This window comes from Ovis canadensis, chromosome 22 (assembly GCF_042477335.2).
Source record: "Ovis canadensis isolate MfBH-ARS-UI-01 breed Bighorn chromosome 22, ARS-UI_OviCan_v2, whole genome shotgun sequence".
NCBI lineage: Eukaryota > Metazoa > Chordata > Mammalia > Artiodactyla > Bovidae > Ovis > Ovis canadensis.
This window is the reverse complement of record NC_091266.1, coordinates 26,127,679-26,143,259: the sequence shown is the minus strand read 5'-3', so window position 1 is coordinate 26,143,259 and position 15,581 is coordinate 26,127,679. Positions and strand designations below refer to the sequence as shown.

General features: G+C 40.9%; 1 protein-coding gene across 1 annotated transcript in view; it reads right to left on the bottom strand.

Annotated features, from left to right (window-relative positions):
• Positions 1 to 2,824: 2,824 nt before the first annotated feature.
• The window catches only part of FAS (Fas cell surface death receptor), a 33,861-nt gene continuing 21,104 nt past the window's right edge, over positions 2,825 to 15,581 (bottom strand). The window contains exons 3-9 of the mRNA XM_069567940.1: positions 12,197 to 12,334; positions 10,804 to 10,912; positions 7,933 to 7,988; positions 7,682 to 7,762; positions 5,774 to 5,835; positions 4,586 to 4,610; positions 2,825 to 3,859 (exon numbers count right to left, since the gene is read on the bottom strand). Coding sequence (XP_069424041.1) covers positions 3,540 to 3,859; positions 4,586 to 4,610; positions 5,774 to 5,835; positions 7,682 to 7,762; positions 7,933 to 7,988; positions 10,804 to 10,912; positions 12,197 to 12,334 — 791 coding nt within the window. The 3' untranslated portion in view covers positions 2,825 to 3,539. The remainder of the gene's footprint in view (positions 3,860 to 4,585; positions 4,611 to 5,773; positions 5,836 to 7,681; positions 7,763 to 7,932; positions 7,989 to 10,803; positions 10,913 to 12,196; positions 12,335 to 15,581) is intronic.

Below are 15,581 nucleotides of genomic sequence, written 5' to 3'. Positions count from 1 at the left end.
ATCTGTAAAATGCAATAAAGTGAAGCACAATATACTGAGATGTGGCCACAGGACTTCTGCTTCTGGCCAGGAAGATGAACTAGTTGCCCCACTGCTGTCTAGAACTAGAAAACCAGATAATAGAGAGAACAGATTGTCCCTTAGAGGATAAAAACTAATGAGGTGACCCCTATGATCATTCAGACCTTCTGCCCATAGGCTCTTTTCAGACCCTGGTACAGGAGGAACTCTAAGCAGAGAATAGTCTTCTTATCAAGTTGAAGGGCAGAGGGTAGTATTTAGGAGGCTGAGGCTGCCAGACTTTTCAGAACAGAGTACTGAAAAGAAGGAAGTTACACCGAAAAAGAGTTCCAGAAATCTGTGCAGAGACTCTTTGGAATCTTTGGCTGTTACTATGTGCAGAGATAAGACTCTGAGAGCCAGCAAAGAACAGCGATGGGTGCTGCAAGCAGAACAATTCCCAGCAGTGACATGGGGGTGGGCGATGTTGACACTCCAACCAACCAGAGTGAAGAGAACCCCCTGCAAGTACTGGACTTTAGTAGTAGCCATAGAGTTAAATTTGCAGACCTGCCCTAATAAAGATAGAGACCTGAACTATCAATACCATAGCCACTAGCCACCAGCTGTTGAATCTTTGAAATGCAGCCAGTCTAAACTGAGATGTGCTTAAAACTGTAACTAAAATACAAACCAGATTTTGAAGGCTTTACTAGGAAAAAAAGAAAGAATGCAAATGATCTCATTAATAGTTTTTACATTGCTTAGATGTTGAAATGATAACACTTGGGAAATAATGGGCTAACCAAAATGTATTATTAAAATTACATTTTAAAAAAGAGAGATAGTCCAGTGGTCATTACGGAGCCAGAAATAAAAAGTATGCAGGAAGGAATATTTCAAAATCCCCATTTAGCTTTATTACCAATAAAACCAATCCTTTTTGAACTACTTACTTTTTTCTTTTTCTTATATATTTCCAGTTATACATATTTTAAAGAAATTTTATTATTGAAATATGATTGTTTTACAGTGTTGTGTTAGTTTCTTCTATATAACAAAGTAAATCAGTTTAACATACACATATATCCCCTCCCTCGTGAGCCTCCTTCCCACCCATCTAGGTCATCTCAGAGCACTCAGCTGAGCTACCTGTGCCATAGAGCAGGCTCCCACCGGCTATCTGTTTTACACATGGTACTGTAATATAGGATACTCCTCAGGTAGTGCTAGTGGTAAAGAACCTGCCTGTCAGTGCAAGAGACGTAAGAGATGCAGTTCGCTCCCTGGATTGGGAAGATCCCCTGGAGGAGGAAATGGCAACCCACTCCAGTATTCTTGCCTGAAGAATTCATGGACAGAGGAGCCTGAAAGTCTAGAGTCCACAGGGTTGCAAAGAGTCGGACAAGACTGAAGGGACGCAGCATGCATGCACCGTATACATATCAATGCTACTCTCCGATTTGTCTCACCCTCCTTTCCCTGCCTCTGTCTACATGTCTGTCCTCTACGTCTGCGTCTCTATTCCTGCTCTGCAAATGCGTTCATCTGCACCATTTTTCTAGATTTCATCTACACGGGTCAGTATACAACATTTCTAGTGCCTAATATATAATCCTGTCATGATAAGTCCTCACATAATGAGTAATTATGTGTTGTTTAGGAGATATATTCTTAGAGTAGCAGACTATGGAGGAAGTGATTTAACCACTAAAAGCCTTTAAAAAGGAAATACCTCCTGAGAGATCAGAGAATGGATGAAAGATTAATGAACAGGTTACAGCTAGTAATAAACAGAAAAAAGGAAAATAAAAAGCAAGGTCCCACCAAAAAAGAGATAACCAGAAATATCAAAAACATGATTTTAATAAAATATTTTTGCTTATATTTTCTATTTCCTTATATTTCTATAAGGGAAAACATCTGCCATCAATGGACGCTCTTTAGGTAGTTCTGAGCATCTGTTTCAGCTTAAAATTTTCTTCTAATTACAACTATATAAATATAAATAATATTTATTAACATTCACAGTTAATACAAACTTTCAAAAGTGTTTAAATGTAAAAGCAAGGAAGTGGTAGTGGGGAGAGGGGCTTGTCTAAGAAGCTACAGAAAACAACAGAAGCAATTCTTAACACCTAGTACGATTTCTGGAGAAGGCAATGGCACCCCACTCCAGTACTCTTGCCTGGAAAATCCCATGGACGGAGGAGCCCTGCAGTCCATAGGATCACCAAGTCGGACACGACTGAGCAACTTTACTTTCACTTTTCACTTTCATGCCTTGGAGAAGGAAATGGCAACCCGCTCCAGTGTTCTTGCCTGGAGAATCCCAGGGATGGGGGAGCCTGGTGGGCTGTAGTCCATGGGGTCGCACAGAGTCGGACATGACTGAAGCGACTTAGCAGCAGCAGCAGCAGCAGCAGCAGTATGATTTCACTTCTGCTGTGTATAAGCTGACTTTACACCAACAGAGAAAACATGGCAAGTTACTGAGCACTTTGTGGGGGATGGAACAAAATAAGAATCTATCTTATCAGCTTTGGTGATAGACATGGGTTCATGATATGCCACAAAGCTACCTGCCATAAGAGCAGCTGATCTCTCCAAACCAAGCTAGATGTTTCTAAGGGCAGCCCCAGTTTTTCATGAATCATTCAGTGTTTCTTAGAAAGTCCTTTCAAGTCTGGGCATACACAGTCTACCAAGATGCACATCAAGGAAGGCGAAAATAGAGAGATGACAGTGATCTAGTAATTCTTTCCTGATCAAAATGTTTGACACCTGAGAAAAAAGTGGGTTATTTGATCCAAAGCGACAAATATAAAATAGTCAAGCATTATAATTGAGTCTGCATTTTCTATGTGAATCCAAAATGGAAATATTTCACTATGAAAGGCCAATAATTTGTGCAAAGATCTTTGAGGTAGAACCTTATTAAATTTTACATTCAGAGGATATGTGCAAGTTTTCCCTGAATATACTCCTCTCAAAGGTGTAAACAAAATTTATAAATATGGCAAAATCTCTAGAATTATCAGTGGAGCTGGGGAAGTAATTTAGAGGCAGTTGATTGTCACATGGCAACAATGATCACATCTACTAATTCGTGGAATGGGGTCAACCTGTGGATAGGCATTTGTGTTCACATACATTAATTACATTCACACTGACAGAATCATATGTTACACACTTGAGCATGATCTCAATCTTTGAATGCATGCTTTTTTACACACTTTTTAAGATGCTTTTTAACACACTTAACAGGCAAGAAGATAAACATGGGTATTTACTCTCACCAGCATTCATCTCCCCAACTAGACTTTAAAAACCCTTGAAGGCAGAATCACGAAATGCTCAGTTATTAGCCCTACAAATAGCTTTGAGCAAATATATTAGCTCTACAAATCTAATAAATGAAAAAAAGAAAACACATCCAGTAAAAAGCCAAGCCAAGCAATATCTGCAGCTACTCAGAACTTATTTGAACATTTAGAATATTTAGTATATTCTCAGAACTGAGTTAATTATTTTTCACTTTAAACCAGGTTTTCACTTTCATTTTGCAAGTTTGCATTTTCACGTTCATTAGTAATGTCCTTCAGGACTATGTCACAAATCTTCTCTGCAAGAGCTTTTGGGAGATTTTTAGTCAATGTACAATATGCATTTTTCTTCCCGTGACTTTGGTACCACTTGCGGAGCAGTTGGACCTTCTGTTCAGCTGTTTCATGGAGATTGTCATGCATGATATCATCTATTTTGGCTTCCTCCATACCATTCTTCCGAACAAATTCTTTAACTTCAGTTATTTTCATTAGTTCAGCAATACTAGGGATATATTTACCCAAGTCAACATCTAAAAAATAGAGAACAGTCTCTGAAAATTTGTTTTTCTAAACAAAATTCCCACTTTTGAAAAACCACAGCTATTTCTCTTCTTACTGTACTTAAGAATATGGGTAAGTCCTAGATATCTACAGAGCCAATTGGGGAAAAATAAAAACAGAAACAACCTTGAGTTCTTACCCCAGCTCCTCCTATGTCCCCAGTAATTTGCTCTATACCCTGGGCGAGATACAGAACATCTCTGCATCTTCTTTTCTCATCTATATAATAACAGGGCTGGAAAAGCTCATTTCTAATGCCATCACGGGTCTGATGATCAATGATCCACAAATCTAAAAGGCAGGCCAAGGGTTTACGGCCCTTAAGTCAGTCATCTTATCACTGACTCACTGGAACTAGGATACACCAAGAGTAAGTATACAACTGAGTCTACAATTCAGATTACCTAGGGGTTTAGGCAGAGTTCTTCTATACTATACCCAACTGCTTGTGAAGGAAAACAAAGCTTTAAGAATATAGCATCTTATGTTACCTGACTTATTTTTAATAATGAGCATTAGTTATACATTTAAACACACTGCCTAATAAACCCTTGTGAGCAGGAAGAAACGCAGCCTCAAAGAACAGCAAGACCGCATAATGTGTCACTGAAATTCACAACATTATTTTAACTGCAAAATTAGCCTGTTACTCCCAAGGAAGCCATCTCTAGCAAACAAAATGATAAAAATCTTACCTGTTAAATTCAGTTGCCTCCCTTCCTGGGGAGAAAAAAAAAAAACAACAACAGAGGGAAGGAGAGAGGGAAATAAAAATATATTTAGAATACTCCAAATGCAATCTTCTAATTCTTCCTTAATACTCAAGGAAGTACACTTACTTGATGTATAAAATTAGACTAAATGACTAAGGAGGATTCTTTCACCATTCAAATTTTTATTCTGAAACGTTCCAGCCTAACCAGAAACGAAGGGAATATTGGTTCATTTTTTACAGAGGCAAGAAACCTAAGGGATTTGTGAAATGTGCTGAGATTATTCTTTGTACAGGCACATGAAAATAAACATAGTAAACATCATTCTAACATTTTCTTTACTGTAATGATTTGAATTTTTGATACAAGAACATAGTTTAAGTTGAAATGATTTTGTACTATAGTGATTTAAAGAACCCTAAATCCCACTGGCCTCAAGTGAGAAAAATCAATATTCATCAGATGAGCTGGTTACTCTCCCCAGTGTACCTTTGGCTGTTTTTTTTTTTTTTTTTTTTTTCTCCTTTGAGCATGGCTTGCAGGATCTCAGTTCCCTGACAGGGACTGAACCCAGGCTACGGCATTGAAAGCCACTAGGCCACCAGGGAACTCCTTTTTTTAGCGATGTGACAGGCTTTTATTCTATGTTAGAAAAAGATATGGTGACCGATAAGGTAACAAGTGACTGGAGAGAGATGAGTTGTGCCTTTAGTGTGGGCTTTCAGAGTAATCTCTTTGCTTGGGCATGTTGAATCCATGCTCTGGTAAAGGATATCTCTCTGCATTTCTGTTCATGAATAATATCACCATGGAGGCTTGGCCACATCCTTTTGTCAGCTACCTTTGTGTAAGTGAGAACTTATTAATAAGAATTTATTTGTATGCTATTTGTATAGAAGTTTCTTATAAACTGGGCACCATGTCTTAATTCATTTTTGATGCCCCTCTAATCCATGCACACACAAGCACCATAAAGGTTTGCTTTTTAAAAAGTAACAAGTAGGGGGACACATGTACACCCACGGCTGATTCAGGTCAATGTATGGCAAAACCCACCACAATATTGTAATTAGCCTCCAATTAAAATAAATTAATTAATCTTTTAAAAGTAACAAGTAAAAAACTGAATGACTATTTTTTTAGGATAGCTGTCCACATTTCAACACTTACATCATTTGAGGCTGCAGAGACGCAATTACCATTCTTTTTATTCCTGCGTCGACGTCTCACCACTGAAAGATCCAAGAAATATCTATCAGACTCAGGTCTCAGCCTTGTAGGAAGCATGACAGAACAGTTTCATACTAAGAGAAGCATGAGAATAAAGGAGAAATTCATTCACTAAAATTTATAGCAACCAAGCACCAAAAGAGGCAGATTTGTCCTGATTTTGAAAATTCCATCCCATTGAGTCAAGTGGTACAGAGACATGCCACATCTTTCTTTAAAAGTAAAAAAAAATTTTTTTCTATGTGGACCATTTTTAAAGTCTTTTATTGAGTTTGTTAATGCTTCCCTGGTGGCTCAGATGGTAAAGAACCTGCCTGCATTGAGGGATACTGGCTTCGATCCCTGGGTCAGGAAGATCCCCTGGAGAAGAGAATGGCAACCCACTCCAGTATTCTTGCCTGGAGAACCCCATGGACAGAGGAGCCTGGTGGGCTACAGTACATGGGGTCACAAAGATTTGGACACGACTGAGCAACTAACGCACGCACTGAATTTGCTGCAGCATTGCTTCTGTTTTATGTTTGGTTTTCTGGCCATAAGGCATGTAGGATCTTAGCTCCCCAACCAGGGATAGAACCTACACCCCCAGCACCGGAAGGACCGTCAGGAATGTCCTGCTATGCCACATCTTAATGGAGCCATCCAGGTACCACACACTAGCCTGAAGCCATAAGGCATGTAGGATCTTAGCTCCCCAACCAGGGATCGAACCTACACCCCCAGCACCGGAAGGACCGTCAGGAATGTCCTGCTATGCCACATCTTAATGGAGCCATCCAGGTACCTGAAGCTGGCTTTTGACTTACTCTGTGGCCATCAACACTCTGTCTTGCTGGCTTGAAGCTGGGTAGCATGGCTACAGCAGGGCACAGAAGCCATAGATTACAGAAAGTTGACTTCAATTTGCTGTGAAGTGGCATTTAAAGCAGATTTAAAGTGTTTAAACCTTGAGTTTATATTTTCAGCTAAACCTCTCAAGGCTCTTTTATCTTCAGCTGACCTGGAGAAACAGCGATTTGTTCCAACAGAAAGGAAAAATTGGATGCATCAGTGTTATCAAAAGTTGGCTCTGCCATGTGTTGTATGAATGATCTAATGGGAGTTTTCTAGAATAATTATTGTTGTTGCTTTAGTTGCTAAGCTGTGTCTGACTCTTTTGTGACCCCATGGACTGTAGCCCACCAGGCTCCTCTGTCTTTGGGGTTTCCCAGGCAAGAATACCGGAGCGGGTTGCCATTTCCTTCTCCAAGGAATCTTCCTGACCCAGGGATCAAACCCATGTCTTCTGCATTGGCAAACAAATTCTTTACCACTGAGCCGCCTGGGAAGCCCAGGGTATTCCAAATTTTGGTTTACCTGATGATTTTACTAAGTAACTCTTGCATAAAAGGTATGCCACAGTCTTTAAAGTGGACAAATAATCAAAAACCATGGGGTCTGGACAAGGGAGAAGAGACCCAGAGAGGGATGAATTTATCAAGTGTCTGCTGCAGTCCCTTTGCTTTTGGCCTTCTCTTTGTGCAGGGGATGACCTCAATGTAGAGTGAAGGACCACTTCCAATTCTTGGCCAACTTGGCTGCTGTGTAAATGAAAATACCCTTGTTCATGGGGAGGATGGGAATACCGAATGAGTGCCCCAGAATGATTGCTCAAAAACAGTAGCTGAAGGATAATATCATCTATTCTTATCAGCACTCAGGGGTGCATTTAGAAGTAGGAATTTAACTCTATACCAGAGTTGCTACCTGGTAGGAGCTTTCTTACAAGTAGAAGACAGAAGGGAATTCTTGGGAACAATGACTTCCCAAGTCACTTCAACCTGCCATTTGAATGAAGTAAGAGCTTACCTTTGTATATTATTAGAAATATTAGGATGAGGAGGAGGAGGATCAGGAGGGCCCATAAACTGTTTGCGTGAGATCTGGATCCTGTAGATAGGAACATTGTACATGGCATATGAAAGTACATAATTCTTAATATTATTTAAAAAAAAAGATGGAAACAAAGTACTCATAGAGTCAAAATGGATTGCCTTTTCTTCATATTTTACAGTGAGTTTGGGAGAAAGGAGAATATAATCATAAAAAGAAATAATAACCTTTGCATTTGGTGTTGCTAGTTGGTGTGCATTTCTCAATGATTCCATGTTCACACCTAGAAAAAAATACAGAAGGAATTCAAAAATTCTGATGGACTGATTCCTTGATCATTTTCAATAGCAAACTATAAATCCAGGGACATTTTATCCATTTTTGCATCTCTGGCAAACATATTCCCTCACATATTTCTAGATCAGCATTTTGTTGTTATTGCATAGTCATTCAGTTGTGTCTGACTCTTTGCGATCCCACAGACTGCAGCACGCTAGGCTTCCCTGTCCTTCACCATCTCCCAGAGTTTGCTCAAACTCATGTCCATTGAGTCGGTGATGCCAACCAACCATCTCATCCTCTGTCATCCCTGTCTCCTCCTGCAATCAATCTTTCTCAGCTTCAGGGTCTTTTGGAATGAGGTGGCGCTTCACATCAGGTGGCCGAAGTATCAGAGCTTCAGCTACAGCATCAGTCCTTCCAATGAATATTCAGGGTTGATTTCCTTTAGGATTGACTGGTTTGGTCTCCTTGCTGTCTAAGGGGCTCTCAAGAGTCTTCTCCAATACCACAGTTCGAAAGCATCTATTCTTCAGCACTCAGCCTTCTTTATGGTCCAACTCTCATATCCATACATAACTAATGGAAAAACCATAGCTTTGACTATATGGTCCTTTATCAGTAATGTCTCTATTTTTTAATACACTGTCTAGGTTTGTCATAGCTTTTTTTCCTAAGGAGCAAGCATCTTTTAATTTCATGGCTGCAATCACCATCCACAGTGATTTTTGGAGTCTGAGAAAATAAAGTCTGTCACTGTTTCCATTTTTTCCCCATCTATTTGCCATGAAGTGATAGGACCAGATTGGAGAAGGAAATGGCAACCCAATCCAGTATTCTTGCCTGGAGAATCCCATGGACAGAGAAGCCTGGTGGGCTACAGTCCATAGGGTTGCAAAGAGACAGACATGACTGAGCGACTAAGCACACATGCCTAACGGGATCGGATGACATGATCTTAGTGTTTTTTAGCATCTACTAGGTGCAAATTCATGACATAATTTGGATGTTTGGATGAAAAATATCCTAAAGAATGACTATGGGTTAAAAATACCTCGAAGTTAAAAAAATAGGCATTAAAATATCAACATATGAGAAAAAAGATGGAATAGACATAAAATAAAGTTTAATTAGCAAATAAACTTAAAATCATAAATTGCCAAAAGCAATTTCAGAACAGTCATGGAGCAATTAAATGGTCAGACAATAGCCCACTGCCCAGGCTGTTGCTTATGGAGTCTACGTAGCTAGCCCCTAAAGGCCTCCTCTTTTATATCAACTAGTGATTAGGACACTCAAGAAGTCCCTGTAGGATTTTCTTCAGACAGCCAAATACTGACAAACTGTCTGAATTATAACCTGGTTCTGCCCATTCCCTAACAAGGTGAGCTTGGACAAATTTTTACAGCACATACTACCCAATCTGATTGTCACAGAAATGATGTTGATAAGACAAGTGAGTATTATTTGCATCCACATTCAGAAAACTAAGATTATGGCATCCAGTCCCATCATTTCATGGCAAATAGATGGGGAAATAAATGGAAAGTAACAGACTATATTTCCTTGGGCCCCAAAATCACTGTGGATGGTGACTGCAGCCATGAAATTAAAAGACACCTGCTCCTTGGAAGAAAAGCTATGACAAACCTAGACAATATATTAAGAAGCAGAGACAATACTTTGCTGACAAAGGACCATATAGTCAAAGCTATGGATTTTCCATTAGTTATGTATGGATGTGAGATTTGGACCATAAAGAAGGATGAGTGCTGAAGAATTGATGCTTTTGAGCTCTGGTGCTGGATAAGACTCTTGAGAGTCCCTTGGACAGCAAGGAGATCAAACCAGTCAATCCTAAAGGAAATCAACCCTGAATATTCATTGGAAGGACTGATAGTGAAAATGAAGCTCCAACAGTTTGGCCACCTGATACAAACAGCCAAGTCATTGGAAAGGACCCTGATGCTGGGAAAGATTGAGGGCAGGAGGAGAAAAGGGCGGCAGAGGATGAGATGGTTAGAATGGACATGAGTTTGAACAAGCTCTGGGAGATAGTAAAGGACAGGGAAGCCTGGCATGCTGCAGTCCATGGGGTCGCAAACAGTCGGACACAACTTAGCGACTGAACAACAACAAAATGAGTGAGGAAACCAAAGTGCAGAGAGGTTAAGTGATCTTTCAAAATCACCCGATTAATCGGAAGAAAAGGGAAACCTACAATCAGGTGTCCTATCTTTGGGTTGAAATCAAGCACTTTAGCATGAAAGACAGGTCCTTCATGATCTGACCTGGTTCCTTCTCAGTCTTTCCTAAACTCCAGCCAGGTCCTTTGTTCTCCAGAGCTTCCTTTTGCCTGCTGCAGTTGCTATTCCCCTGCCTGAAATGTCCTTTCTATCTGTTTACACCTTTTTTCAAGACTCAAGCCATGTGTCATATCTTTACCCATCCCCCAGAGTTGAAAGGTCTTCCTATATAACTCAAAATCTGGAACACAAGTCTTACCATATGGTCTGGACATAATAACCATCATCTTTCTTGACACTCTCTGCCTCTAGCCTTAGATCTTCAAGACCAGGCATGTGTCTGCATACATCAATGGCTTGAGCAGCCAGCACGGAATCAAGCACTCAGGAAGTGTTCAATAAATGTTTAGACACAGGATGTTTGGGTGAAAAAAATGGTTGTTTAGTTTCTTGGAGTCAAAGCAAGATTAAAACCCAAATTCTTCACTCTCAGCCAGTGTTGCTTCCCTTTCAGGAAATCATTTTCTCTCAAGATTTATCTACTGTTTTAACCAGAGAAAGAGTAAAACTTACGTGGTGCAAGGGTTACAGTGTTCGCATGGAGAACTGTTACAAAAAAAATTCGATTTGCATCTGCACTTGGTATTCTGGGTCCGAGTACAGTTGTGTTCCACTTCTAGCCCTAGAACACCAATTTGATGAATGAACAATGAAAAGGATGGGCAGGAACAGCATGGGTTTTTGAGATCCAGCGCTGACATCAGCAGTCAAACCATCAAACCTTTAGTAACATAACTAGTGCTTAAATGCCAAATAGATAACCCCAGGCTGAAAGAGCTGAAATCATCTAGCAGTGTTATAAGCAGACAGACAATCCAGCAACCTACACAATCGGACTTGTACTTAAACGGCTCCCCTGCTCTCGTCTAGAGCCTGGCTACTCAAAGTGTGGCTTATAGATCAGCAACATCAGCCTCACCCAGGAGCTTGTTAGAAATGCAGAACGTCAGGCCCTGCCCCAGACCTACTCAATCAGACCAATGCCAAAACCCTCACTTAGAGATTCTGATTTAATCGCTCTGAGATGGGACCTGAGTGAGAGAGTGAGTCAAAGTCACTCAGTGGTGTCCAGCTCTTTGTGACCCCATGGACTGTAGCCTGCCAGGCTCCTTTGTCCAAGGAATTCTCCAGGCAACAATACTGTAGTGGGTAACCATTCTTTTCTCCAGGGAATATTCTTGGCCCAGGGATCAAAGCGGAGTCTCCTGCATTGCAGGCAAATTCTTTATCATCTGAGCCACTAGGAAGCCCTTGAAATTGGACCTAAATGTTGGCAATTTTCATAGCTTACTGTTTGATTCTACTATACAGTCAGGGTTGAGAAACATTGCTTTAGAGCCTGCACAGGGGCAAGAAAAGCTTTATGTCCAGAGAGTTCTTGATGTTCTTCTTAACAAAACTGGGAGTATTTCTGCTTTATTTTAATCTGAACCCTCAAGATAGACTGGAATATCCATGAAAATTCAGGTCCTCAACAGTAATTATCAGGACAAGCCAGATTCTCAGAGAAAGGGGGAGCAGTCCATCCACCTCTTGGCTTTATCTGTCCTTGTATCTGCAGGCTTCTGAGATCTTTTTGGCTAAGAACAAAAGCTATTTTACAAGCATAAATCAAGACAGGAAAAAAAGTCCCTTCAATTCTGGTTAGAGCTGATGGGTCCTGTTCAGCATGCTTGCATTCAGTCATTCTCTTACATCGGGAAGAACTGCCTAGACTTGACCCATAAATGTCTAGACCAGTCATTCCCTCAGTGCCTGATCCTGCTTCATCCCCATCAGCCCCACCCTCTCCCTCCTGGAAGCTGACATAGCACCAGCGTAGGTCCCAGTTTCTGACTGTATTATACATGATGCTACATGCAATACCACGATTTGTCCCTTTTGAATGTTTTTTTAAGACACTTACCATGTTCTTCATCACAGACACTACATCTTATGCATTTGTCAGAATGATGGCTCTTGTCTGTGTACTCGTTCCCCTCCGAGCAGAGCACACATTCTGGCATATCTCCGTCGCGTTTGCAATCACCGTTTTTACGTTGGCCTGCCCATGGGGAGAAAATGGAGCAAGTGTTTAAACACAAGGTGGTCATGCAACAGCAAGTGAAGTCTGCAGGGATGATAATAAAACACTGCTGAAACGGGAGTGGAAGGGCTAAGCTAATGAAATATAAATATAGTAGTGGAGAAGGTTGTTGAAAAATCATTATCAAGAGACAGAATTTCTCCCAAGACAAAAGCTAAAAGAGTTACGGAGAGCCAGAGATCAAACTGCCAACATCCGCTGGATCATGGAAAAAGCAAGAGAGTTCCAGAAAAACATCTCTTTCTGCTTTATTGACTATGCCAAAGCCTTTGACTGTGTGGATCACAATCAACTGTGGAAAATTCTTCAAGAGATGGGAATACCAGACCACCTGACCTGCCTCTTGAGAAACCTATATGCAGGTCAGGAAGCAACAGTTGGAATTGGACATGGAACAACAGACTGGTTCCAAATAGGAAAAGGAGTACATCAAGGCTGTATATTATCACTCTGCTTATTTAACTTCTATGCAGAGTTCATCATGAGAAATGCTGGGCTGGAAGAAGCACAAGCTGGAATCAAGACTGCCGGAAGAAATATCAATAACCTCAGATATGCAGATGACACCACCCTTATGGCAGAAAGTGTAGAGGAACTAAAAAGCCTCTTGAAGAAAGTGAGAGAGGAGAGCGAAAAAGTTGGCTTAAAGCTCAACATTCAGAAAACGAAGATCATGGCATCTGGTCCCATCACTTCATGGGAAATAGATGGGGAAACAGTGGAAACAGTATCAGACTTTATTTTTTTGGCTCCAAAATCACTGCAAATGGTGACTGCAGCCATGAAATTAAGACGCTTACTCCTTGGAAAGAAAGTTATGACCAACCTAGATAGCATATTCAAAAGCAGAGACATTACTTTGCCAACAAAGGACCATCTAGTCAAGGCTATGGTTTTTCCAGTGGTCATGTATGGATGTGAGAGTTGGACTGTGAAGAACGCTGAGTGCCGAAGAATTGATGCTTTTGAACTGTGGTGTTGAAGAAGAGAGACTCCCTTGGACTGCAAGGATATCCAACCAGTCCATCCTAAAGATCAGTCCTGGGTGTTCACTGGAAGGACTGATGTTAAAGCTGAAACTCCAGTACTTTGGCCACCTCATGCGAAGAGCTGACTCATTGGAAAAGACTCTGATGCTGGGAGGGATTGGGGGCAGGAGGAGAAGGGGATGACAGAGGATGAGATGGCTGGATGGCATCACCGACTTGATGGACGTGAGTTTGAGTGAACTCCGGGAGTTGGATGGACAGGGAAGCCTGGTGTGCTGAGATTCACGGGGTCGCAAAGAGCTGGACATGACTGAGTGACTGAACTGAACTGAACTGAACTGATGCCTACTTCGTTTTAAAAAACATTGATTGATTGATTGATTGACTTTTGGCTGTGCTGGATCTTTGCTGCTGCACGCGGGCTCTCCCTGGCTGCAGGGAGGAGGTGCTGTTCTCGGTCTGTGGCGTGCAGGCCTCTCACCGCAGTGGCTTCTCCTGTGGTAGTGCACAGGCTCTAGGGCACTCAGGCTTCAGTAGTTGTGGCACAGGGCCTTAGCTGCCCAACAGCTTGCAGAATCTTCCTGGACCAGGGATCGAACTCACGTTCCTTGCATTGGCAGGCAGATTTCTAACCACTGGCCCACCAGGGAAGTTCCTATGCCTACTTCTATAGGATGATTAGCAGTAGGAACATATGAAAAAGAGGTTAGAATGACCAAAAGCACTGGAAGAGATGCCTTTACCAGCTTTGGGGGAGGAGGGAAGAAGGTTGCTAAGTATATATTCATATTAAGAGATGACTGCCACTGGCCACTGAGATGACCCAATTCTTGCTCTGACTTCTCATTTCACTTTCCAAAGTCCACAAATCCTGGTAAGAATAGTATTGTTTAATGAAAAGAACATTTGAAGTTCTAAAGACTCTGGCTACATTTTTAAAAATAATATCAATAATATCTTTAACAAGATGCTTAATCTCTCTGAGCCGAATTTCTTCATGCATGCAATGGAGATAATCACACTTCATTTGCACAGCTAAAAGAACTGCAAGGGGCCTGCCCAGTAAGTGCTCATAGTTTCCTTTTCACTCCTCTTTCTTTCTATTCCTTTGCCACCGAGTGACAGAGTATGTTATGATGTGTAGGCATGAGCTTTATTACCAGGCTTGCTGTCTTAATACACAAAATTTTAAATCATAATCATGTTTGCTTTCCTTTCCTTTAAAAATAAAATGAATCATTGGATTGCTATTAGTAAGTATTATATAACAATGGCCTTCCCTGATAGCTTAGTTGGTAAAGAATCTGCCTGCAATGCAGGAGACCCTGGTTCAATTCCTGGGTCGGGAAGATCCCCTGGAGAACGGAAAGGCTATCCACTCCAGTATTCTGGCCTGGAGAATTCCATGGACTGTATAGTCCATGGGGTTGCAAAGAGTCGGACATGACTGAGAGACTTTTACTTTCTTTTTCATACAACACTGTCTTCTGGAAAATTCATTTCCTTAAGAAGTGTTTATTAATACCTGTTGTGTGCCAGGCACTTTCTAGGAGCTGGAGATACCCTTGAAAGACAAGTCGTTGGTCTCCAAAGACTTCACATTTTCAAAGTAGAAGCAGGCCATGCACAAACAAATACAGGATGGCAAGTGGTGATAATTGCTGTGGGGGAAGCTAAGTTATAGCAAAGGAACAGAGAAAGAAGAGAAAATATAAAGGGAACAGCAAGGGAACAGAGAAAGATGAAAGAGAAAGTATAAAGAGAAGTTTAAGAGAAAGGCCTAAGTAGTGACTAAACTTGTTATTACTAAATAAAAAGAATAGGCAAAATCTAATCTGCCCCCCTCGTATGAACAGCAAACATAATTTATTCTGTTTTTCTCAGGTATATGACTTTCTTAATAACTTCATAACATTATTTTTTTTGTCTTTTTCTTAGTTTTTTAAAAAATCTATTATTGGAGTATAATTGCTTTACAATGTTGTGTTAGTTTCTTCTGTACAACAAAGCGATTCAGCTTTATGTATACATAAGAATCCACCTGCCAGTGCAGGAGATGTAAGAGACACAGGTTCAATCCCCGGCTCAGGAAGATCCCCTGGAGGAGAAAACGGCAACCCACTCCAGTATTATTGCCTGGAGAATCCCATGGACAGAAGAGCCTGGTGGGCTAGTCCATGGGGTTGCAAAGAGTCGTACACCATTGGGCGACTTTC